This window comes from Dermacentor silvarum, chromosome 1 (genome assembly GCF_013339745.2).
Source record: "Dermacentor silvarum isolate Dsil-2018 chromosome 1, BIME_Dsil_1.4, whole genome shotgun sequence".
Taxonomy (NCBI): domain Eukaryota; kingdom Metazoa; phylum Arthropoda; class Arachnida; order Ixodida; family Ixodidae; genus Dermacentor; species Dermacentor silvarum.
In genome coordinates, this window is record NC_051154.1 from 107,847,466 (window position 1) to 107,873,880 (window position 26,415).

Consider the following 26,415-nt stretch of genomic DNA (forward strand, 5'->3'; position numbering starts at 1 on the left):
TTGTTGCCTTTCTCATCGATTCGTCCGTGCCCGACTTCCGCTCGCGCACGTCTTCTACAGTACCGATGCGGTTGTGAACCTGAAGGGCGTACACATCACGACGAATTTAGATTTGGAAAGCAATGAATAAAGGCGCCCAAGTCGTTCGCCGTCGGGTTGGCTTTTCCTCCGAGATGTTTGCTTGCTCGTTAGATGGCGAGTTTCCGAGACAGAACACGAAAGAGGTCAGGACAGGAGAAATCAAAACAGAGCAGCGCTCTTTCTGCACACGATGCGCTTTATTCCTTTTTTTTTTCCTTCGAGTCGTGGCGCGTTTACTTTTAGAACGTTGACGTAGCATGCCCGGGCGGCCTTTGCGCCGGGAGGGGAACACCCCGACCGAGAGGGCAGCCTGCGCGCCCTGCGTTTCCAGTGCCACAGAGAAAGGCCATCGCATGCGCGAGATTTCGTCAACCGGTACTCAGCCCCGAGGCCGGTGTGGCGCCGCCACCGCCGGTGGGCGCTCGCTGCCAGCCATGAATGCGCGGCTTCTCGAATCACCGTCAGCGGAAACTCGAGGGCACGCAGCGCGCCGCGGGCGACTGGTGTGACTGTGCGCGAGACTGAAGGAGTCAGGACGCCATGTCATGGCCTGCGAACAACGAGTAAGGCACTTCAATGACCGACATCACCTCGGAATTCCATTGCAGTCTACGCTTGCTCTCGTGGGAAACAGCGGTAACGGTAGAATGACGAGCTTCGAGCGCGGATGATCGGAGGTATCGCGGCGCCTATTAGGGAAAATCGCTGGGTTTTCCACTGTCCCAGTTGTAACGCCTTTGCCAGTTGCCCTATATGTAAATGCACGCTCCGTGGACGCTGCATGTTTGCATGAACGTGAAATGTGAAAGCGTGGGGTACCAGGTTCTCCGAGGTGCAACGCGCTTGAGGCTCAGCACATTGCATCTCTAGAGGGCTTACATTTCCAGCCAACGACTCGAAACTATTACCAAAGTATTTACTAAGAAATGTCTAAGCTGCAGGTGCGAATGCCCAGAGAAGCATCTTTTTTATTTAATTTTTTTAGGCGAAGTGGGGTCATTCCGGGAAGTTGCATTTTTGTCTTCTGGACTGCTCACAGAAGAGTCGCGTGAGCAGCATCTCACTAAAGGTTTCATAACGTGTCTAGGCATCTAGGTGAGGGTGCGGCGACCGCGCGTAAGAGAGAAATAGAGAGGGAGATAGAGAGAGAAACAAAGTAAGGCGATGAAAAGAAAGGTAGGGAGGTCAACATGACGAGCGTCCGGTTTGCTACCCTACACAGGGGGTAAGAGAAAGGGGGAATAGAAAGAGGAAAAGGGGGAGGGAGCGAACACGGCGCACATGACGGAAGATGCACGGGATGACTATATAAATGGTCACTCAGGCCAGTGCACTTCAAGAACGTCACTAGCGCACGAACAGCTTTGTGCGCCAGCGACCATGCGAAAATTTCTTCTCACTAAGCCAAGTGATCATAGCTTTCACTGTGGTTCTATGGTAAGCACAGTGGATTCGCTCTATCAGGCAAATATGCTATCCTGTTGGCTGCATGCTGAAACGTAACAGCCTGAGCAGGTCTAGTTGCCTGACTGGATTTTCGCGTTCTGTTGCGCAGCACGTGCGTTGTTACGGGGAAAAAATCGCACCACCGTTTTTTCTCGAAGTACATTACTTTGTTCCGGCATTTGCCAAGCTGTACTATATCATACATCGTATCATTCGTGACTGCTACCAACGTGCTTTGCGGCTCTGCAACATGTCCCGTGTGTGCTACACTTTTTTTAGTGACACACGCCTTAGCCAAGGTCGCTTTGTGTGCACGTTCTTTGTGTGCATTATATAGTCTATGCGTTTGCGCTTGTATTTTGCACCTTTGATTTTTTGGCAAATGGAATAACATGTGAAGAGTATACAGCTATAGTCAACCTCTCGAACTCTCATTAGACATCATCTCTCGGCACTTGCGCCCCCCCCCCCCCCCCCCCCTTGCAAATTTACAGTGCCCATTACGTCTTTACTAGGTACGTATATATTGCTTCACTATAGCAATGTATATACGTATACTGGGCGGCTGCGAACTCTATGCATATTTGAAACATCTAAAGAGTTACCGAATTACATCTTAATTTTAATAAATTCATGAAACCCCTGTTACGTTTTCAGAACAAAGGCATGGAATTTTTATGGTGTACTAAAATAACACATAGCTCTAAGCATTGCCCGAATGTTTGCGCAAACGTGCGGATTTCCCCGGAAACTTCAGTGCAATGTCCGGGAAGACCTCTCGGATTTGTGCTTGCAGTTTCTCTGCGATCTATTGGTCGCTCGACCAGCTTGTCCGTCGTTCAAACAGCCTCGCACAAGGAGTAGTAGAATTCAAATCAGGGATGAGGGACTGCACCTGTAAGCCACCTGAGCACATTAAACCGCGGAATGCCATCGTGCAATTTCATATAAGAAGTGTGCCTAAAATGGTGCCGCCACTTGCTGTTGTCTGCTATTTGCTGCAAGGCATTAACATTTCCTGTTACTCCCGTCCACAGTAAACTTTCTTTTACTCAGACAAGAACATAATCCTAGAAGCTAAACGAAAATTAAGATAAATATAGATTTTCTGAGCACCCTGCATTTGTGCACTTTTTTTTGCGAACTTATTCTTGAGAACCTAGCCACAGCTTTGGAGTGTACGTGGCGTATTGAATGTCGGGCAGGGCCACTCGCTTAAATTCATTTCCAATGATTTCTCACCTTTAGCTTGATATAGGATGCGATATACGCCTACACAGTAAGTGGATCTGTGTAGCCCTTTTTTCTGGCCTGTTGTAAATTGTGCCGTCATCTGCTGTGTATTAGTATAGTTTAGTGCAAACAGCTAGTGCTATATTGTGCGGTAATTATGCGTGCATTGAAATTGCTTTATAAATGGCTTTACATAAGTTAGCCGAAACCAGTACGTACTCTGACACATGCACAATACTTTTGGTTTGCAAAGGTTCAAGTACAAGGCTCCCGATCGCCAAAATCCTTTGAGTCTGCAGTGCCCGGCATGCCTGGAGAAGCTTCAGGACCCAAGGATACTGCCTTGTTTGCACACCTTGTGCAGACGTTGCATAGAACGGCTTGGTAGATATCACAGGCGCTTTTTATCCTCCAGAGTAAGCACTGCAAGAGGCGTCCCGAGCCGAGCTTCTTGTGCCCGCGGCACACCTTCGAACCTACTGTCAGCTACTGCAAGCTGCAAGATGCACGAGTCCGCATACCGCCAGGGCGACGGCTCTGTCGAAGAAAGGGTGGACGGCGTTATTGTTTGTCCTACATGCCAGAATGAATGCACCGTGACGGCGACAGGAAACGAGTTCCCTGCAAATGTGCTAGTCAGACGGTTCCTGCGCTCTGCTCCTGACCTACTTGGCAGCTGGCAGCGCGGCGCGGTAAAACAATCCGCGTCCCAAGCCAAGCGTTCCTCGCTCTGCGACCTGTGCGCCAAGAGCAGAGCCGCCGTGAACAGGTGCATCGGGTGTTTGCTGTCGTGCTGCACTAAGCTGCGCCGACATCATCCCGGTGAGAATCTACGCGGCCGATCCGCCACACGCAAGACGCACGAGGCGGACGACCAGACCATGCAGTCAACGGCTTCACTGGGACCCAGAGCCTGTTCAAGACACCCGGCATACCAGATAGACACTTTCTGTCTGTCATGCCGCAAGGCCATCTGCTCATCGTGCTTACTGAATGACCACCGTAATCACGTCAGCAGCGACTTAACTGCTGTCAAAGAAAAGGAACTCACGAGGACAGGTCAGCTTCTTACCAGGCTGCACTCGAAGATGTCTTATCTTGAAGATTCGGCAAACGGAACCCTGAAGAAGAGCCAGGCTTTGTCTCGCAACGCTAGCGATGTGACACGGGAGGTGAACAGCTTCTACGACGGATATGTGTGCGCTCTGGAAGCTCGCAGGCGCGAGCTGCTAGATGAAATCACCCGCTTCCAGAAAGAGCACCAACAGACACTGCTCGATCGTAGCAGCACCCTGGAGGCAGCGCTTGTGCGGGCCAAGAGTGTGCATGAGTTCGGTAAAACGCTGCTCCACTTCGGGCCTGAGATGCCAGAGGTCGTGCTGCCGCTTGTAGAAGTGCTTGACAAAGCTGCTCGGCCCATCGTCGTCATGGATGACAAAGAAGACATTTCGGCGTATCAGCCGCTCTCCCTAAGATTCAGAAAGGACAGAGAGGACCACAGGGAAGGATACCTCGTGTACGGTGCGGTGTCCCGCCAAGCCGACCCGTCGATGGTTTCAGCTGTGCTGTCTTTTGAAGGTGAGTCATTTCTACGATCATACTCGCATAGCCACTACTGTCTCCGGGTCTTATAGATTGGCGTGCGCGTCGTGCATTTTGATTTACGCTTAGTTCCTTGTGCACGCTATCCGATTTAGTTTGACACACAATGCCAATTTTCGAATTGTCAGTAATTACTATTCAATGTTCGAGGCTGCAGCGAATTGTCAATGGGGCCATTACGCAAAGCCTGAAAATGCTTATTTACAAATGCATGCGTAAATTAGGCATACACATTTATCTTAAGTAAACGAAGCTTTAAGTTTATCGAGAAGCGAAGAAACAATGCGTTCCACTTGTTTTCCGCCAAATTGATTAGTCAATCAAGGCTAGTAAGATCAGAGTTTCTTAAAAGGCTATTTGTAGATGCTTGCATGCTTACTGTCAAAGCGAAACGCGTAGTAAGCGCGCTAACCAGTCCGGTAGAACAGTGGGCAGTGCGAACGTAATTCAGAATTCATTATTTACTACATCTTAGTATAATGAAATTGTTTCCTAAACATTCATGCTTTACGCTGTTGTTATCTTTAAAACAGATCCCGCAGACGGTCAACAACTTGGTTCTTTGAAAGCCGTGCGCTTGAAGTTCCAGAACCAATCTGGACACCCGATTGACGTGGAACCAGAACAAGTTCGGGCAATGCTTATTTCATCCAAGTCCGCAAGGTTTGTTGTTCTTAGGTTCCTCTCGGCTCGGACAGGTTAAACTGGAGAGTCAAAAGCTGCATTTCTCGTCTAGGAGAGTGCCGAAGGAAGGCCTGGCTTCTAAACAAAGCTATGATAATACTTTTAAATGAGTCAAGTTAGGGATACTTCTATGGCTAGCCTACATAGCCTGTGGTGTGTTCACGGAAAGGGGCAAAGTTGTTCTCATGTCCTGCGAATGTTTTATTTTTGTTGCTTGCGATTTCAATTTTCAAAGACAATGTTTTCCTTACTGAGTTATATGCCCCCTCCCCCTTTTCCGTACCGGGTACGTGTACGTGTAGCCTCTATTGTGGGCCGATGCCGGAAACAGTGCTGTCTAAAAATGTAGGCTTATCCCGAAGATAGTGCAGTAAAAAAATTTTCAGCGGTCCGAGGCGCCTCCTACTCTGCTCACGCAAGGGGTGATGCAATAGAGTGCTGTTCGAAGTGACTCCGCACAATTTTCACCCCCAACTCGCTCAGGAGGGTATTGTATTTGATCTACTTCAACTAGAGGTTGAATCGCCTTCCAACTTTGTTCAAGAACGAGGCCACAAGAAAATGTGAATGTTCTTGCAGCCTCAGCCCACAAAAAGAAAAGAAAGAAAGAAAGAAAAAAAATTAGCAGTGGCTTAGCTCGGCTATGCTTGGATATACGTAGCGTGAGCTAAGTCGGCCACATCGTTCAGAACCGGTAGACCTGGTGGCATCGGTGGGTAACGATGCCCATTGGTAACGCTAAAGAGTGGAATATTCTGCTTAACGAGAAAGTTCTTGCACGTTGTACAAACCCGCGCCACGGTTTCAGCCCACTGAGGCGCCGCCGCTAAACTCAACGTTTCACGCATGGCACTACTCAGCGGCGTCAAGTCTTTCATGTGCCATAGTCTTTCGCACACGTCGCACACATATCCAAACGGATTGTTTACGAAGTCCGTCTGGAAGGTCCGAGTCGCACTGGCGCTTTCGCTGAGTTTCACAGTATATTCAGTCGATCGGCGAGCCTTGACGTCATCGACGGCGTTGTGTTGTTGCTGCAGGGGTGGTCGGGCACGTCGCTCAGCCTCCTGGCGACGCCGCTTTGCTATACCGTTCGTCCCTTTGCTCCAGTGTCTCCGCAGCACGTTTAGCCTTCTTCTGTTCATTCCTCCTACGCTCAACCGCTAATTGCCAGGCAACTACTTCGGGATCCGATGAGTCAAGCTTCTCCGTTCTTCTGCGCTGTTGAGCAGCATTTGCGCTCTCCTTCTCCATGGCTATACCACACTGGCAAACGCCAGTCAGAAGCGCAACGGCTCCAGCGCAGTGTCAGACGGCGACTGCACAGCGAGCGAGCGCCAGCGCCAGTGCGTCTACCACGGCTACGACGTCACTTCTCTGGAATGCGCAGACCGGCGGCGGTGAGTCGCGCGCGGCGGCGGCGGAGTGCGCGAGAGGTGCCGGCTGCGGTGGCTCCGGTGCGCAAGCCGTGTGACATCACTGATCCTTGCGCATGCGCAGCACGGCTCTTGATGTGCCGCGCGAAACGGGCTTGGCTAGGCCAGTGTAAAAATTATGGGGTTTTACGTGCCAAAACCAGTTCTGATTATGAGGCACGCCGTAGTGGGGGACTCCGGAAATTTGGACCACCTGGGGTTCTTTAACGTGCACCTAAATCTAAGTACACGGGTGTTTTCGCATTTCGCCCCCATCGAAATGCGGCCGCCGTGGCCGGGATTCGATCCCGCGACCTCGTGCTCAGCAGCCCAACACCATAGCCACTGAGCAACCACGGCGGGTAGGCCAGTGTAGCTAACGCTACAAAAAGAAAAGTTCGAAGGCCTGATTTGCCTGGAAGATTTGCCTGACAGGACAGCGCAATGGTGGTGGGCGAGTGATCGCCTTCTGTGCACTCCCTTACTTTGTGCGCTGCATGGACCCCGGGACTTCTGACGTTCTTTCTTGTGTTCTCCAAGTTTTTACTGACTGCTGTGCACAGAGGGCAGATGAATTAACTTTATGTTTTTTTTTAATTTACAGGAAAAGTGCAGCAGTAGTCACACGCGCTGAGGACGATCCTTTGCAGCTGAGGCTGAAGTTCGAGACGAGGAACGCCGGCACACACGCACTCGCAGTCACACTAGACGACCAGCCCCTCCTGGTATAAACCTTTCCCTTTGCTTTCTCTTCGCATACTTTTCTAGGTGCGTGCTTCGAATGGGTTGAAATGACCAAATTGTTTAAGGCATTCCCGCGGCCGACAGCAAGCTAACTTATTTACGTTTCACGTCAATGAACTTTCATGAACGGGATCAGTTTCTTGAGGTTTCTTAACGCTCGTTTACTGTACTAGGTGCGCAAATCGGAGTCGAAAATTCGGCAAGAAGACTTGTGTTCGACGAAGACAAGCTCACACGTCGGAACGTTGACGCCATGCTCAAACTTCCAAGCTCAGTGCTTGTTTTCGCCTGTCCCCTCTTTAGCCGCCCTTTGTCCTAAGTTCGCGCTGTCAAACGTCATGGATGAACACCAACTAGCCCGGTCGCATACCTTCAAACTTCCCACTTGTTCCCTAGTTTTTGGAAGTCTTCATATTCCAAATACTTTGATCTATGTTGAGCACGATAATCTTGAATCATGTTGAGTGATTGTGGCGGCACTAAACCAGGCCGTTGTTTCCATCAGCCTAATTCAGTGCATGCACAGAGGACAACGCCAGTCACTATACTAACACTGCCAGTCAGGCCGCGTTTGCACAAAATCAAATTGTCGCGACATGTCGATCTCCGGTAGGTAGCGCAAACGCCCTGCCGAAGTGTGATGGGGTGGTACAGTGAGGCACTAACACAAAAAATAATAATACCCCCTCCCCCTAAAAGAAAAAAAAAACACCTGGTGATTTTTTTTGGTATAACTATTACTTCGGCGAAGAAACATGTTTTGTGATTTGCAAACACGGCATATAAGGCTGTATTGAAATACCTGAAGCGCACAACTATAAAAAGTACTGACGAATATTAGAACTTCCATGTGATAACGGTAAAAACAAGCTTATTGTTTCCGCTTTCCCTAAATCCTCCTGCAACAAAACAGAACATGGCTCAACGATAGCAGCAGCATGGATGTCGAACATTACCTCTTTCAGCTATTGACACAATTGTTAGTTTTGCCATAGAAGCCGTGCAACTATAGAACAAAGGAGAAATGATTTTCGCAACATACAATATTGAGAGCGCCAACATGTGAGCTGCTAAGGTATATCCTCTCAGAAAAATGCAGAAGCAGCTGCGGGGTACAGTCGCGGTGACTGGTGCTATGGTGAGCGCTTTTAAGTCTTTATAATGGCCGACTTTGGCTGCCATTGATACAAGCGTGATCACACCTCGAGTGAGAGTGTTCTGTTAGCACGACGCATGTCCGTGATGTGAAAGCTGAATGTACTTCATCTCTTCATAGGAAACCATGGTGAGTTAGACAAGTGCTTGAAAGAAGATAACCCGCCTTTTTTTCTTGTGAGCTCTTCGCTGATAAATCTTTCATAGGCGTGAAAAAGTCCGAAATATTCATTAGAAATGGAGCTGAGTCCTAGGTTTTCTAAGGAAGCCGGATTTTCGGAGGTCTTTCAAAGTATGCAGTTAAGTTGCTCACTAGCATGTCATCAACTTTCAGTCAAGTTTAAAAATTTCTTCTACTGGGCCATGATGTTCATTATTCGTCTCCATACGACTAGAGTGAGAAAAGGCAGGGAGGTTAACCAGATGCGAGTTTCTGGTTGGCTACCCTGCACTGGGGTGGGGGAAATAAGATTTGTAAAGAAAGGAGAGAGAGGGAGAGAGAGAACAAGGAGAAGAAAAAAAAATGGAGGCGTTCACAAAGTCCAGTGGATCTTATGAAGCGCCGCTTGCACGGCCTTCTGATGCGAGGTTGTGTCCCGTCGATGTGGTCACATTCTTTCTTTCGACTGGAGGCTGGTCGTCCAAATGGTTCAGCACGACAGAAAGTGATTGTCTCGGCACATATTGTACTGCGGGCACTGGCACAGAACATGACCAGTTGTTTCCTTTTCGCCGCAATAGCCACAGGCTGCGGTATCGGCCATCTCTATGCGGAGCCCGCAGAGATGGCCGACACCGACAACCATAGCTTACACAAAAATGTCACCTCTCTTCGGGGAAGTCTTGGTGGAAGTCGAAGGCTTAAGGTTGGATCCAGGGTGTATAATCTGACATGAATGAAATGTGGTTAATTCCAGTCCAATGTGGTGCACCGGCGTGCAAGTCTTCGGGGCATCCTTGCAGCATCTGTCCTAGACAGCGGAATTTATAGACGGCGGTATTCTACATGGGCTAAACGAGCAGCTTGATCGGCATGTTTATTGCCGATAATACCACAGTGACTCGGCAGCCACTAAAAAATGACTTCGTGCCCTTTCTCAGTCAGGTTGTGTATGGCCTCTGTAATTTCGAACAACTGCTGCTCATGCGTACCGCGCCGTAAGGCTGAAAGCAAATAACTTTATGCGCACAAGACGAGGACAAGAGGCTAAGACACATGAGGCCGGTCGTCTTGTCGTCCGGTCGGCCGGTTGGTCGCCTCGTCTTGTGCGCATAAAGTTCTTTCATGCCTTACCAACATACCCAAACAGTCGCCTTACTGACAGTAAACACTGCAGTGCCGTCTTCGAGTCCCAGAAAATGGACCATTTGTGTGTTGGTTCGTCATTAATAAAGTGTAATGCGACGCGAAGCACTGCGAGTTCTACTGCCATCGACGTTGTTAAGTGATACGCTTTGAACTTGATAGTGGTGATATTTGCTGGAATGACGACAGTGGTAGAGCTGTTTCGCAGGACGGAGCCACCGGTGTATATGTGTGTGTAATTCCGGTACTTCTCATATAATAGAAGTAAGGTAAGCTGTATGGCCAGGTTGATCTTTGGCTGAAGGAGAATTTCAAAAGGTGACAGATGCCTGTCACCCACTTTTTAATGTACGAGACACGGGGGCTCCATGATATGTCTCTGTCAATCACGACATCTAAGAGTTTGTACGACCGGACTTTCGGTATCATTTGCGCTTTGATTAATACACTTTAGTGCGTCATGGTCTTACGCGTAAACCCCACAAGTGCACATTTCTCAGATGAAATTTCCACTCCTTGATTGCGGAGGTAAAGTGTAGTCTGAGTAGCGGCATTTTGGAGCCTTGCGCGCGCGTGTAGGCGGGCTATTCTAGACGCCCAAATGCATATGTCATCCGCGTACATTGATAATTTAACTGTGCTTGGAAGGTGATTAAGCAGACCAATTAGCGTGAGGTTAAACAACGTAGGGCTCAGTACGCCACCCTGGGGGACGCCACGGTAGTTGTAATGTAAAGAAGTGGGGCCGTTCTCGGTGCTCACAAAGAAAAGTCGCATAGAGAGATAGGCGCTTATCCATGGAAACATCCGACCGCCGAGGCCGACCTCTTCGAGAGCGGCGAGGATGGCTTCATGTGTAACGTTGTCGTGCGCCCCTTTGACGTCGAGGTACAAAGAAGTGCAGAGACGCTTACATCCTTTTTGGTGCTGAACGTATAGGTGACCAGGTCGACCACATTATCAATCGATTGGCGGCCACGTTGGAAGCCTGTCATGGCATCTTGGTAGACGTTGTGGTATTCGAAGTACCACTTCAGGCGTCCGATGATAATTTTCTTCTTCACTTTTCCCATACAGCTCGCCAATGCGATCGGAAGATACTATGAAAGCTCCAACGGCGACTTGCTGGGCTTCAGTAGCGGAACCACATGACTAATCTTCCATTCTGTGGGAAGTGTACCACCTCGCCAGAATTCATTATACATATCTAGTAGAACACTCATCGCCCGTTCATCCAGATGACACAGGGCTCTGTAAGAAATTCCGCAAGTTCCCGGTGATGACGTACGTCGGCACAAAGCTAGCGCCGTCTTGAGTTCATGGATGGAAAATTGTAGATCCATGTGAGAGTCACGGGGTGGCGGGAAGCTGATGGAAGGTGGTAAATTGTTGGGAGCTGTGAGTAACCCGGATGATCTGGCACAGAAATCTGCTGCGACATCAATATCTGGTCGCTGTTGGAAGAGGGCTAGAGCCTTGAATGAGGACCGCTGTACGGAGATTGTCCTGAGACCTCGTACCGTACTCCATAAGTGTGATAAAGGGTTACGAGGGTCTAACGATTTACAGAAAGTAGTTCAGCGTTGTGACTCTAGCTTATCTAACCGGCGCTGGATTTTACTTTGTATGCGTGTAGCAGTCCGTAGATCGACGATTAACTTCGTGCGTCGGCATCTACGTTCGGCACGTAGCCGGATTGCTCGAAGTCGCTCTAATTCTATGTCGAATTCCTTGATTTTCGAAGAGCACATGGGAATACGCGTCGTGTAATAATCTTGATCATCACACGACGCGTATTCCCATGTGCTCCAGATCATGTGCTCACCATGTGCTCAATCAAGATCATGGTGATCTTGATTGTGTATTCCAAATTACGTGATATGCTACCTTGGCATAAGTCTTCCATAAAAGACGGGAATTTGGGCCAGTCCATTCTCTGGATTGTATCACATATGACTTGGAAGAGGACAGTCCGCTGATATTGACATACGCGGAAATATGGTCACTCCCGTGCGTTTCAATGTCCGTAAACCCACCCAGTACGCCTGACGAAACTAAGGGAGACAAATGGTAAGTCAAGACAGCTGCTGTGTGTAGAACCACGTAAATGCGTAGGACTGCCATCATTTAAAACCCAGAGTTCGTTGTCGGAGGCGAATGATATCAAGCCTCTGCCTTTCGCGTTGATCTTTGTACTTCCACAGAGTCTACAATGAGCGTTGAAGCCTCCGATATTAATCCACTAATCAGTAGATGATGACAGGATCTCTCGTAATTTTTTTTTGTAATCAAATCGACTTGATGGATATAGGTAGGCACCCACAACAGCGACGGTAAGTCTCTACTTCTTTACTGTTAAGCATATGTATTGGTTATCTGTGCAGCGTCAATATACGTAATTCTCGACTTGGCATCTCGCTAGCTATCAGCCGTAATGCAATGAGAGTGAATAACTTTCCGGCTGTCTTTATCTTATACGAACATTATGGTGGTAACTAGTCAAGAAGTTACCGTGGGCAACACTTTTCACTAAAAAATTGCTTCCGATTTCTTCGAATCTCCGCGGCTCACTTACCTTTCACGCTGTTCTTGGACGCTTGCAGGGTAGCCCATTTCTGTTCCGGGTGAGGTCGCGGAAGCCGCGGTGTGAGGGGAGACGGTGTCCTGCTGCTCCTTCCCTGGAGAGAAGTTCTGCTTGCCGTGCAAGCGCAGGTTTTCGGTCCCAGAGCCTGTGCAAACGTCAACGAATTCCAGGTAAGGTACTTCGTGACAAAAAAAAAAAAAAAAAAAAAAAAGAGAAAAAAAAATAAAAAAAGTAAAAAAAAGCGAGAATTGAAATCAAGGGAGGTAAAAAGTTACGAAATTTCTCCAACGAAGTGTGTAGCCTGTCTATTTGCCGCTTGTGGAGTCTTACTGAAAGATACGTATTTGGTCAACACTACCTAGATATAACAGAAGGCCTGCTCGCTTTGAACAGTAACGCCACACGCGAAGGCAGAGAACTCATTGAAAACCACGCTCTGAGAAAAAAAAAAAACGAGAAAAAAAAAAGAAAAAAGAAAAGAGAAGATTGTGCGTCGGCAGCGTGGGGCCCCGTTGCTTTGCTTGGTTCATGGTTCAAAGGGCTGACTCGCAAACTTATTTGAGAGTGAATGCATCTGCTTGTCTGCATCCCATATGTCGTCGTCCTTCATGCTGTTTTTTCACCACGTTTCTGCTTCATCGTCATATATCCTTTAATAATCGTGGCATGTTTGCTCGTGAGAATGCAAATGGTTAATTTCGTTACGCGAGAAGAACATTTTGCTGAAAGAAATAGAAAATGCACCAACGTTTGTTTTTTCTTTTTTTTACAATAGGCTCAACCACCAGTAGCAGTATAGCACATTTGCATTAGCCATTTGCAGCAGAAAACAGCGCCGGCATCGTGCGTGACCGAGTTTCCGTTTCTTTATTACAAGAGAGGGAAGACCTATCTAGAAAAAAAATGTCGCAGCTTCGCCCGAAAGGCGAAGCATTGATTGCGATAGCAAATTAGTAGAGAGCTATTCGGAGTAGGGATAGTAGTTTTATCGGCTGCATAAACGTGGACACATTGGCTTACTAACTGAATTAACAATCGTGGTGTCAGCGCGCACAAGCAAACATGAATAGATCACACTGAATGACCGGAGCCAACGACTGTCAAAACGCTGGCAGCAAGCGCAGGTTCAGCGGTCTATCGCTTTAACGGAAACTGAGCCGCGAATGCACAGCGCATACAAAGGTCAGAGCCGCGTGGAGATAAGAGACGGTGCGGGCGACCGGCACCGTCGGGCAATGGAGTTGGCAGAGAAGAAGCTGACCCCCCCCCCCCCCCCCCCCGCTCCCCCCCTCTTCCCGTTTCTTGCTTTCGCGTGGGAGATTGAGTGGCAAGATACGCCTTTGGTGCCGGAGCACAGCGCCGCCCCGCCTTCCTTCCTCCCATACCTCCACGGCCTTTCGGGCGACGGTCGCGTTTGCTTTCCACCGTGCGTTCGCTCTCCGTGATAGCGCGCGTCCCCCGCGCTCTTTCGCTCGCGCATACGGCGCGCGGCGACTATTTTATCGCCCTTGTAATCTATACGGAACCTCACGGTGACGGCGACGCCGACGGCAGAAATCCGGTTGAAGTGTCCATATAATTGCTATCGCAATAAAAAAAAAAAAGAACGAAGCACTATATGAAGGTAACACTAAACACGGGCATTCAAAATCAGGCAAGCAACTAGATGTGCCCAGTAAGGATATCGAGTCCAGTGGTGGTTCTTAAGGAGCATACACACTGCAAATATAAGCAGCAGTGGCTAAGCCTTTTAGATGTTTATAAACTGCGCAAAAAAACGAAGACACAAGAATGAAAACACACACGACACCACGAGCGCAGTGGTGTCGTGTGTGTTTTCTTTCTTGTGTCTTCGTTTTTTTTGCGCCGTTTATAAACGTCTAAAAGCTATGAACCAACTAGCCCGCCAGAACGTCCTACTTTAGTTTATCATCTTGCAATTGACTGCAGGATGATAAAACGTAGGCTTGGATCAGAAGGCCGCTATTGCATCTTTATAAATGCCATAGGATTTTTGTTTTACTCATAATTTTTTATGGCGTCCCCAGTTTTATACAGAAATATGATGGTCGCTGAGCCGGTTGCGATAACAAGCGAACGAAAATTTGTCAAAAATTTATCCCGCTGGGGGATTCGAAACGGTGACTGGTAGTCATGCGCAAGCCGCGCGCACTAACCTACTCAATAGGCTATTGGCGTCCTGCCTTCAAGCGGGGTAAGCTGCCATGTGACTCTCTTCCAAAGGTCATAGAGGAAGAGCAGGAGGGCAACGTTTCTACGAAGAGGTTGGCCCAGCACGTGTTAAAACGGGCGCTTTCAACGCACCCACGGCGCGAACACGCCGCCAGTCATTCACGTGCACGCACACCCTTCGTACAGATTTTTTGGCACCATGCGACGGGGTTGCGGGGAAACTCCACGTCAATCGCCTGAAACGCCGCGTCACTATGTATAGCTCAGGGGACTCGCGAAAGCAAGGGCTGGTATTGCTCTGTTCAAAAATAAATCGAGGCCAAGCAACCTTGAGCGGGGGCGAGAAAGAACATGTGCTGCCAACATCGAGGAACAGGACCGTGCTTTAATGCGCGATTACTATACGGCACGGGGTGCCGAATCTGCCCACTTGTTCCGCGCAACAACAAATAAAGCAGGCAGGCTGGTGATGCTCGTCGGTGGCCTCGCACTGCTTTCTGTCGCTGCAGGAGTGAGTGCCAGACACTAAAACTGTATGGCAGCTGGACTATCTCCAACTGCAGTACTTGTCGTTTTTCGACGATTACTTGTGAAAATACAGGACACTGAAAAGCAGTAGTAAAAACACCAAGAAATAGAGATTATCGAAAAATGAAACAAATGTGCGGGAGCATGGTTGCAGGATAAGTGGCTAAAATCGAACATCGCTGCGCCATTCTCGGCTTTGTAGTTGAACGAGAGACGAGTTTGTCGTACGGCCACCAACGTCGTAAGGGTTAGCGATAATACAGGGCTTTCCGTCTACGCCGTTTATTCACAAAACGCGATATCTAATACGTTATTCTGGCGATCCAATAATCCGTCCTCAACGAGCCTTTGACTGACCATAAAGAGGAAGTTGGAAGGAACTCATTTTGCTATATGTCGTGAGTTAATACAGAATACTAAACTCATGGAAATGTTTAGAAACTTATTATTATTATTTTTTTTTGCGGAGTATGTGGCGTAATTTGTATCTACATAATGTGTCTGGCTAGCCGAACGGTTTTCAGAATCTTGACATGTCGCCTTTCCTAACAAAGACCAGTTATTAAGAAACATGAGCACTCCTTAATGAATATACTAGCTAACTAACAGGTATGCATGCTTCCCGTGAGAGTGAGTGGCAGATCCGAACAAGGGCTGCGGTTCTTACGTTTGAACGATTGTATGACCGGTGATCGCCGCAGCATGATACCACATTCCCGAAGACCTTACTGCAGTTTACTGCCAGCAGCAGTTAAGTGCTAGTAGAGGGGTTGAAAGTGTCGGCCTGTTCGTTCGCTCAATCGCTCGATCGTTCATTCGTTCATTGATCCGTCTGTCCGTTATCAAAGGTCATAAACTACGCCACCGTGCCAGGTCTCTTGGTCCTCAGGTACAGCGATGACATAAAGCGAAACAAGGTTTGCGTCTTATTAAGTTTGCGGCTTAGTATTAACTGCGAACAGCAGTTAATAGCTAGGAAGAACGGCTGAGCCTGTCCACCCAGAGGACTACATATCTCGAAGATTGCAGGAGTTATTACAGCTTGGGTAGTTGATGAGTTTTCAGGAACGGGAACGAGACTATGCTTATATATTCTTCAAAATTATTGCGAGTTTCAGACTGCGTTTCTCGGTAACAAAGTTTAACTAAGCAAGAAAAAAAAAGTGTCGTTCAAGTATGTTTTATTTTCTTTTTGTAGAACAAGATGCTTATGAATATGATTTGTGAAGAAAAGCTGAACGCGTTTGCTAAGTTACAAAAGGTGGTGATTAGAGGAAACAGAACATACGGAAGTGTCATCATATCATCATTTATCATCTCTCCCCAGTGTGGAATTACAATTACTCTGCTCTTTGTGCATTGATGCTTTCAGTATGTACTACCAAAACCGTTTGGCCACATTTGATACCCGTTGAAGGCGCGTATATTGACGCATTTACGGTGCTTTGGCCTTGAAGGAAAGAGGTTGGTGGTGGAACTTACGTTATATTATAACAATGCTTTACGCTTTATTTGTTCGAGTCACAAAAAATGGACAAAAAGTTGAAAAAGTAAAATAATGACACACGTTCAGAAGAAGCGCACTTCAAGAGGCGTGGTTTAAAGCCGGCTCAGCAGGCCACATAATCTGTCAAAACTTGAAATAGAGTTGCAGGGTCACGCATCGGTCATCTTGACCACACAGTCGTCCAATCCATCTCTCGTAGCTCCCGACTTCTTCATGACGTAAGCATTTTCAGCGTACGGAATCACACACACAAAAAAAAGCAAAGAAAAGAAAAAAAAAAACACCTTCGAGAGAACCGCACGCGACAATCTTAAGGAGTTCGTCTAAAATATGACCTAGGCAGCAGAAAATTACGTTTTGTTGTTTTTGGACGATGTATTTCGCTCAGCCGGCTGATTTTTTTTCAATCGATTCCTCGATGTGGTTTAGAGAAGGCTCATTCCAGTTTCGGTGGTGTGAGGGATAATAGAATTCGATTTCTTCGATTGCCTGAGAAAGTAAAGTGAGCTGTCAGTGTTGCATTCGAGTGTCGTTAGAGCTCTGTATCGTGCTTCTACTTAGCGATAAATTGCACCCGAGTAGGGTCCCTATTTTTAAAATGCCGTTGCCATTGGATTCCAAGAGCGAAAGTGTGCATTGCCCGTTGCTTTGCTTCATTGACAAAAATTATCCCCCCCCCCCCCCCCCCCCTCCAACTCGGAGACCCATCGGCTCTATTACAACGTGCCGCAGTGCATTTATCGGTGATCAGCCACCGCGCGGGAGTAACTGATTCAGTAGGCAGGATGGTGGGGTGGCGTTACTGGCATAGCAGGAATGTTTTGAGAGGGTGGGGGGCAAGCTGGTGTTGTCGCACGTCGTTTTATGCGAGGTATCTTTGTAGGCAGAAATTTCATGGTAGGAGGGGGGGGGGGGTGCACGTGCCTATGTGACCCCCCCCCCCCCCCCCCCCCCTTTCTGGCTACCTCCATGGGTGGCGATCATGATGGGACCTCTAACATTTGTGGATAACCACTGTAGCATAACATGTTGTTTGACAAGCATGTCTGTGGTAGGCAGACGTTTAAAAGTTGAGCATCAATAATTCTTGGTGACAAGCGCAACAAAAGATTTTTTTTGCAGCACCATCAAAACACAAGTTAAAAAAGAAAGACAGATATTGTGGACAGCTGCTTAGTTGCTCTGGAGCACAGAGTGGCTATAGTACTGCCTGCACGAGTGATACTCCTGATTCTTCCTTGTAGAAGTGTGCTGTTACCACCATATATACGAATATGAAAGCTATTATGTGAGTGGTAGAATAGAGATGAAGAATACTTGCAGAATTTCGCCACCCTGCCGGGGCTCAATAGACATTTTTAGCAGAGCGTTTACGGTCCGGTCCGCTCAGACCAGTGTATTGCACACAACCGCACAGCGGGAACTCTATAATGCGCGTGCGCACAATAATACCGTCATTCTCATACCGTCATTCATCGATACGGCAGTCGTTTCGGAGGTTCGTAAATAAGAAGGTGGTGGTTCGTATAAGAAGGTGGCGTGCAATTCATGGCTTCGGTTGCAAAGTTATGATACTCAAAGAAACGTGATGCACACCGGGCAGCAAAAGATCGCAGGACACTCCGAAATACTGCCTGCCGAAATCTATTGCTGCTCCTTCTAGCGGCGTGCTTTTAGCGTCGATGCCCACGTTTGCGCACGTGCGTCCATTCGTGATTGCAGCCGTGCATGTTTTCTCGCTTTCGTCGAAAACGTTGGCAATATTCTCGGCTGTATAGCCAGAAAGTTTCATAATAAGAATACCATAGAGGCAGTGGCGTAGCCAGAAATTTTGTTCGGGGGGGGGGGGGGGGGGGGGGCTCAGGTTGCAGCGCGGCCTCCTCCTTATAGAATTTGTCGTGGGATCAAATGCATGAATAATAACTGCATTGCCAATTTCATTGTATATTAGATGCTGCAAACGAATTATTGAACGCTATGCACTGTCCATTAAAATATGTATGTTTTCATAAAAGAATGTATTCGTATGCCCCAAAAATTGTGGCAGAAATAACTGATATCAATGCTTCCGTGTTTTTTTGTCTAATTAATAAGTAAAGAAAACATCACATGAACTTTAGAACTATTGACCCTTTCCGCGGAGCAGTTTGTTTTAGAGAAACGAGATGGCACTCACGGCGGTGCGCCATACCTCTCCTCAGCGACCGCGCACGAATACGAAACCATTACCGCTTCTACCTTGCTTCTGTGCGATCAGCTGTCGGAAATGCAACTGAGTTTTCGCTAACACACTGTGCTCCAATCATGCTAGATTGAATCATGTGGATTGAAGACGTGTGCAGTAGTTGGCTGCAAAAATAGTGACTGGCATGTTAAGGAATAGAACGAATCTGTGTGGCGAAGTTCGCGGACCGCTGCTGCAATTGTCCGAACGTGTTACCGGAACTTCGAGAAGTACGGCTTTCCGCGAGGATACAGAAATTTGCTCATCCGCCAGCCTTGTATCGCTAACCTTCAAAGAAAGGGCTTCATCCCCAGAACGTCGGCAAGAGTGAGTACCACTCGTTAAACAAGGACAAAGGGAGTAGCGCCGCTTACTGTCATAGTAAGTTTTGCGCACGTTATCTATACACATCTGTCCAAATAGCAGGAAAACTTACACCCACTCTATCGCCGACGTATCAAGAATAAGTGAATGGACGCACACTTGAATATATGCGCACTGTATACACACAATAAATGACGGACTACGCCTATGGTGCACCAATGGTCGAAGCTGAATGTTTCGTGACGGTCCACAAGAGTAAGCAAGTTACTAGCTGTAATATATATTTGCTACAAGGTATTACAATGTACAAAACAGCTATGTTTCAAGCCTTGAACGCAGCAAGAACAAATGCATTGCAACTGAGCATCCGCGTGTGATTAGGCAGAAAATAATCAGATAGTGACGGCACCGAGGAACTTCACTGAGTCAGAAACTGACAAGCCACTGCTTCAAAATATTTGCCGAATAAAGAACAAAGAGCAAAACACACTAATCCTGACTGAATTCATAATCGCAAAGCTTGGAATGCATATTTAGCCCCGCTTTTAGAAGAAGCACCATATACACTGCTTGCGCCGTTTGGACATAGCTTAATCAGCTCCGAAAGCGCTTTTGCATGTTCTCTGAAGCTGCAGGTGATCAAAGCTTCGTGTCGTCCACCTAGTCACCGTCTATGATATCTCCGAAAACAGAGGTTTTCTAAGCCGCGCCGGCGTCATACACTTCCATTGTAAACGAGGAGGCAACGGAGGCAGTTGAGGCAAGCAATGGACGCGTCCCCACGTGATCAAATATGGCAGCGCCCACGGGATCGCCGCGAAAAGGGCCATTATCAGTTCGAAACCAGCAAAGCAGTGCATGCAGCTTATATGAAAAACGTAAAGGCTATGAAATGAATAAGTTGAGGACAAATATTTTGATGAATCTTTGTCATTCAAGAACCTTGTTTACATTTTTCTACATATGCAACGGCCAGGAAGAAACCTCAATGACGCTATCCCTCGTTGCAATCGATAGCGCAGGAGCAGCTGTAATTCGTCGTGTAATGTAATTACACCGATATAATACTTACAGCAGTGAGTACAAATAAAAACTGGGAGTTCTGAAAAATATATATTAGAAATGCGAAGATAGAATGGCATATACAAATGCGAAGATACAACTCGCTAAAGGGCAAAAAAAGAGTCGCTGGAAACAAAGTTCACTGCTTGTATACACAAGACCTCGCAATATGATATTTAAGAATACGTATGAGTCTCCAATAAATCTACGTATTTAAGCAAACGTCAGTGTATATAATGCGTCAAATAAGACAAATAAACATGTTGCTCAGTCACAGATAGTAAACGTTGCGCACAGAAAGACAGATTATCTAGGCAAGAACATAACTATGATAGCAGAAATCGTGATGTGTACTTGGGCCATGCAGCGGTCGCAACAGTGCCATGTGGGTAGAATAATAGAGGAATAATGCGTAAATCAGTACGAAAATGTGTAATTTAACTGTCTGCACAACGCAGGCAGTTAAATTCTGCACCCAAAATTAAAGGAGGGTATTCCTTCGTTTCAAAAAAGAAATAAAAGCAGGTAGCTGAAAATGAAAGAAAAGGACAAACGAAGGCCACAGATGATGCGGTAAGTTGAACTACCCAATATCCGAGTGTGTTTTTGGCGAACGCCGCGTGGGCCGGGCTTTCAATGAGCAAGGTCGGTCAAAATTGGTTATTGGTATCCTCGTAATTTTTGTATTCGCGTGATAATTGTGATCATGATGCTAACTGTTAGAATAAACGGCGAAAATGTCTGCGGTTTTAAAAGCTAATGAACGGTCATACGTTTTCATAATTAAGAAGTTATGGACCTGAAGGAACAGTGCTTTTTACTTGCATTGATTTTTGCTGCTTCGCTATCTAAAGGACAAACTTCTCTCGGCGGGAAAGTTGAGCGAAGCGGTCAATGACTTCGGACACGCTGATGCCGACGTCTCTGTGGGTGTATAGAAGCGCCAGCCTAACCATGCGTTCCACAGACATTTTTGAGCGCAAGTAGTTTTTTAGTAAACTATTGTTAACAAAATATTCTCTCTGCGCTGGCAGTTGTCACTGGAAGGGTGACTAGAAGCTGCAGCAGTATTTACACATTTACATAGAACCTGCTGTCGAAGTGAGAGATGGGCATCTATTCCGGTGCTAAAACCTAAAACACTCCCTTGATGTCGTTGGCATACTTGTTAGGTACCTTGCAGAAACAGTAGGCTGTTCGATTCCAGCGATGTCCGTCGTTTTGTAAGGAAGTATGGAGAAGCAGCCTGCTTTTGAATCTAAGCTTTTTTTGATAATGTCACCACAAATTTCTATAATTTGGTTTTGTGCGTCTGGGCTTAAATACGAGGCAATACTGGGGCAACTTTCCAAATGGTTCTTCAGATATGTATCTCCACAATCAGCTCGCATGCGAACAAGCACTCTGAAAATGCCTGTATTTTCAGCAGGGGCATTGCTTAAATCCATAGGGCCCCTAGCCCTGTGGCCACGAAGAGTCAGACCTTGTCGACCGCAAAAAAAAAAAAAAAAAAAAAAAAGAAACCGTCAATCATAGGCCGTTCACTTTCTTCTGTTTTCTCATATTTTACTTTGCCTTCCCTGGTCCAGCTGATCAATCACATTGGGCACGCTTCCTGAAAATGTTTGGAGAAAATTATCAGCTTCTAGCTGACAGTCACGGTGATATTTAGTATTTTCGTGTGTGTGGGAGATTGCGAGCGCGCGCTTCCATTTATAGAACGGCTTGGACACGAGCGTTCCAGTGCGCGCATGTTGGCCCAAGTTTATAAGAACATTAACCCCATAAAGTTCTAGAATTGAAAATCTTTTAAAGCATGCCTTTGGAAATGTCAGCGCACCTTTCGCGTCAAAAGTTTATGAGAACTTTATACCCATAAAGTTTCGTAATTGAAATCCATGCGCTCCGTTTATTCCGCGGCCGCTGCGAGATGCCGCAACGCGCCCGCTCGCTATCGAAAAGCCGTTGAAAGTTTGTGTTCGGATGGGGCTCCTTGCGTTACGTGACTCCAGGTGCAAGGGCGTTGTCAGGAAATCCAGCCCGAGTTCGCAATGTTCGTGCCGAAATGTCTTTTCGAGCGTGAAAAGGACATTGTAGACAAAATCCAACATGATTGCCGGCGTCGGTGGTAGTTTTGGTCGGCGGTGCATGCCAGCACGAAAAAATTTCGGGGGGGGGGGGGGGGGCTGAAGCCCCATCAGCCCCCCCCCCCCCCCCCCCCCTTCCCTGGCTACGCGCCTGCATAGAGGGAAACCTGGCGGTAGTGTCGGCGCGCACCGCCAGTACCGAACTTCTTACAGGGTGGAAATGATAGAGTAGGGCACAGATTTGTCTAAACTTCACGATCTTGGTTTCTTATCTTAGCCTAACCTATCATCGCAGATTTGTTGCATGGCAATCATGAGATACATATAACGTCTAATTTCTACCGTCCTACATTTTTCAGAACATTCGTAATAAAAAGAACTGCTTAAGTTTTCAAAACTATTTACCAGTAGTTAGTGTTACTGCCCAAATAGATCTAGAGACACGCATACTAAGAAGTGACGAGACTTACTTATGCGCTGTAAGTTACTTGAAAGAATGAAGTCATGAACGTAAAACCCATGGCTCGTTTAAAGAAAGACTGTGTGGCTAGTACGGAGCAGAGATGCACTATATAGAAGAACTGGAAGAAGCCGCAGGATGCTTTCTCAAAATAAGTCATGCCAAACCGTAGGAAGATCCACGAACTACCCATTATTACAACAGAGGTTTAACAACCTGCAGCACTACGTTTCCCTCGCAAGTAATGTTAGCAATGTTAGTATGAAACTATATGCGTTTAGAGTATACATTTATATGTTTTCGAGCACTACAGGCTCGTCACCCTTTCTTCGACGCCAAAATGCACGCGCGCCCTGACGAATGGAAAAGTAAAAGCCAGCGTTTTCGACAGAAGCGAAGAAACGAACATGGCTGCAATTACGAGTGGGCGCACATGTGGAAACAAAAGTCTCGACACGAACAGAGTGCTGCCATAGAAGGTGTAGTATTTCTTCGGGCACTCACATTCCCCGCTATAGTTTATTTTTGTGGCAGGACGTAAACCTGTCACAGAAAGTGGGATCAGGGCGTGACGCTAGAGGTCACCACTGTTTGTCCTAGACGTTTTTCTACATTTTCTGTTCATTTGCATAAAGACTAAGATAACAATACAACATTAGACTTGCTAGTCGTAAAGCCGTTGTTGACTACCTTAATTATTTAGATGATTGAATGTACAATGGTTGCGATTACATACTGAAAAAAATGTAGCTAAAAAGCTAGTAAACGAGTGAAGTGAATGTGAATCATGAGCAACCAGAATATGAAGGACAGCGCGAGACATCGTATATATTTAGAATGAAAACGTTTTTATGACAACCTGGAAACATTTTTCTTCTTTCTTTTTTTCAGATGGCGGTGAGGTAAATGTTCCACCAGAGCAGACACCCTGGGACAGCTCACCCAAGCCGTTTCTACAGTCTAACCTGAGCGGAAGTGACATCATGACTGACGCTTCGTCGAGATCATCGCGTTTGTATCAGTTCACCACGTGACTTCAGGATCAGAAATTATTACGAGCTTTATGGCTGGAAGATCAAACATAAGTGACGCCTCACGATTTTTGTTGTAGAGCTACCATCTACTTTAACATGCCAGTTCTAACAATGACTGCCATTAAAAACATTGTGCAAGTACACCATGGCTGAAGCAAACTGCTGAGTTTCTGGTAATCTGTTCACTAAATTTTCACTTTTATGTACATTAGGATAGAAATCGACAAGGCGTGGTTGTTCCAGATGCGTATTGACCCCTTACTGTCTGCCCAATGGCTCGTCGTGTAGCCGCCGTAGGGGCTCGCAGCTAACGAGTTTGATGTTTAGCGCGAGGTCATAAGTCCTGGTGATAGTAGCCGCGTTCGTATTTACTGGGAGCGAAATGTGAAAATGCCCGTGAAAACTAACAAATTGCTGCAGCTCCAGTTATAATATTGATACGGAACAGCCGCCACAGTGTGGCTGCACTGAGGAGAAGGAAGACGACGTGTTCCCGCTTGATATAGCGTCGCTTTTGGCCTCAATTCGCTCATTTGGACGCAATTCGCAATTCGCAATTCCTCAATTCGCAATTCGCACGCCAATTTTGGCCTCAAAGCAGCAATTCGCTCGGAATTAACCTGGAGCGCCTACACTACGCCATCAGTTTTCCCTTTTTAAGCTATTATGTCGGCGCCTCTAAGCGGCGGCGGCTAGCTATCTTTCTTTCATGACAATTGTGTACAAAACCATTGAAAATGCACCTCCCTGTCCCCATACAATCACCAAGAAGGAAAGAAAGAAAGAAAGAAGGAAAGAAAGAAAGAAAGAAAGAAAGAAAGAAAGAAAGAAAGAAAGAAAGAAAGAAAGAAAGGGAAATGAAATACCGCCGGAATCGGCTCCAACGTTCGCAAAAAGCAAATGTTCCTGAAAAACTAAAAAAAGTCGGCTATGAATGTCGCACCAGAAATAACACTCACGAACGCTGAAACGTGATACTCATGTATGTCACACCACGAACACGTCACTCACTCGTATCGGTAGCACAGTGGCCATGGCGTTGGGCTGCTCAGCTCGAGGTCGCGGGTTCGATGTCGTGGGTTCGCCGGCCGACCAGAGGCGCATAGCCGGTGACCCAATATGGCATCGGGCCAGTAAAGAGCGGCACATACCTAGTGTCACGTACCCAGTGACCCTAGTTAGTGCGGCGGTTGGTTTCGAACCCGGTCCCTCACGCACAGCAGCCCAATGCTCTACCCATTAACGCATGGACTACCCAGTGACCCATGTTGGCGGGAAAACGGTTAGAGGCATACGTAGATGGTCCATATTTGACATATACACCCATTCGACCAAGTTTCCCTACTATTGCAGACATTAATCGCTATATATATATATATATATATATATATATATATATATATAAACCTTGTTTCGGTGCTCAATCGGCAGTGCTACCTCTCGCTGCTTTATCGTTCTAGTCGCGAACGCTGACTTCCCCAAGGGCTTCGTGACATTTGGTGGAGGTGCTGGGCCTGTTGCAAACCTGGATCTCCGAAGCCGGACAATTCCCTGTCACATCTCCTATGCCTGAGGAGACTGGTCCCTACCGATCCACCCGCGGCACCTGCCTCCGGTCGTCTGTCCTGGTGCGCCACGTCAACGGGATCCTCCCATCTTCAATGGCACTGACGATCATGACGTAGACTACTGGCTGTCATCGTACGACCGAGTGAGTACCCACAACAAATGGAATGACGCTGACAAGCTTGGTTACGTACCATTCTACCTTTCTGGGGTCGCCCATCCTTGGTTCCGCAACCATGATGCTTACTTTTCTACCTGGACAGTATTCCGAACGAAACTTCAAGAAGTATTCGGTCGCCCTGCTGTGCGCAAACTTCGAGCTGAACAACAACTTCGCTGTCGTGCTCAATAAAAGGACGAGAACTTTACCTGCTACATTGAAGATGTAGTTGACATTTGCCGGCGTATCAACCCAGATATGACCGAAGAGGACGAAATCAAGAACATATTGAAAGGCATAGACGATGACGCCTTCCAAATGCTCTTGGCAAAGAATCCTCAGACGGTCAACGACCTCACAACGCTTTGCCAGAACTATGAAGAGCTACGCAAACAACGGCTTTTTACGCGCCGCGCTTCCGCTCCAGACGTCGCGCTTTGAGTGCTGAGTGACGGTGTCAGTGCTACTCCTTCCAGCTCAGCACTCTTCGACCAAATGAACCAATTTGTACGAGAAGAAGTGGCACGCCAACTCTCTCTTCTGCCAGCCATGCAAGCATCAGAGTCGCCCTTGTCTCCCGATCTCCGTCAGGTGACACAAGACCAAGTCGCTACCGCCGTACCACTTGCTCATAAACCACCTCCTCCGCCTGTTCCACTTACGTACGCTGCCGTTGTCACGAATCCAAGGCCTCCGTCTGCAGCTATTCAACCCAGACCTACCAGCGCCTTTCCCTCACCTCCGCAAGTAGCTGCAACATATGCACCTACAAGCAGCTACTGGCCGCCTCAGCAGCCCGTGTGCCCACCTCACCAATATCTCCATCAGTCTCAGCCTGCTGTTCTCAATCCATGGCGCACCCATGACAACCGCCCTATCTGTTATTCGTGCGGCCTGCCAGGGCATGTAGCGCGGTTTTGCCGCCGGCGCGGATGGTATCCTTCGGATTCTCCGAGGGCACCAAGCAACGGTTTCGACTCTCCTTTCGTTCCGCTCCTGCCGCTCAGCACTTCGAAGCCT

General features: G+C 47.3%; 1 protein-coding gene across 1 annotated transcript; it reads left to right on the plus strand.

Annotated features, from left to right (window-relative positions):
- Window positions 1-396: 396 nt before the first annotated feature.
- Window positions 397-23,808, plus strand: LOC119434608 (tripartite motif-containing protein 45). The gene is made up of 6 exons (XM_037701720.2): window positions 397-644; window positions 3,014-4,338; window positions 4,896-5,025; window positions 7,066-7,186; window positions 12,270-12,420; window positions 23,527-23,808. Exons 1-6 carry the CDS (start codon window positions 622-624, stop codon window positions 23,667-23,669), a joined length of 1,893 nt encoding a protein of 630 aa, XP_037557648.1. The 5' UTR covers window positions 397-621; the 3' UTR covers window positions 23,670-23,808.
- The last annotated feature ends 2,607 nt before the right edge of the window (window positions 23,809-26,415 follow it).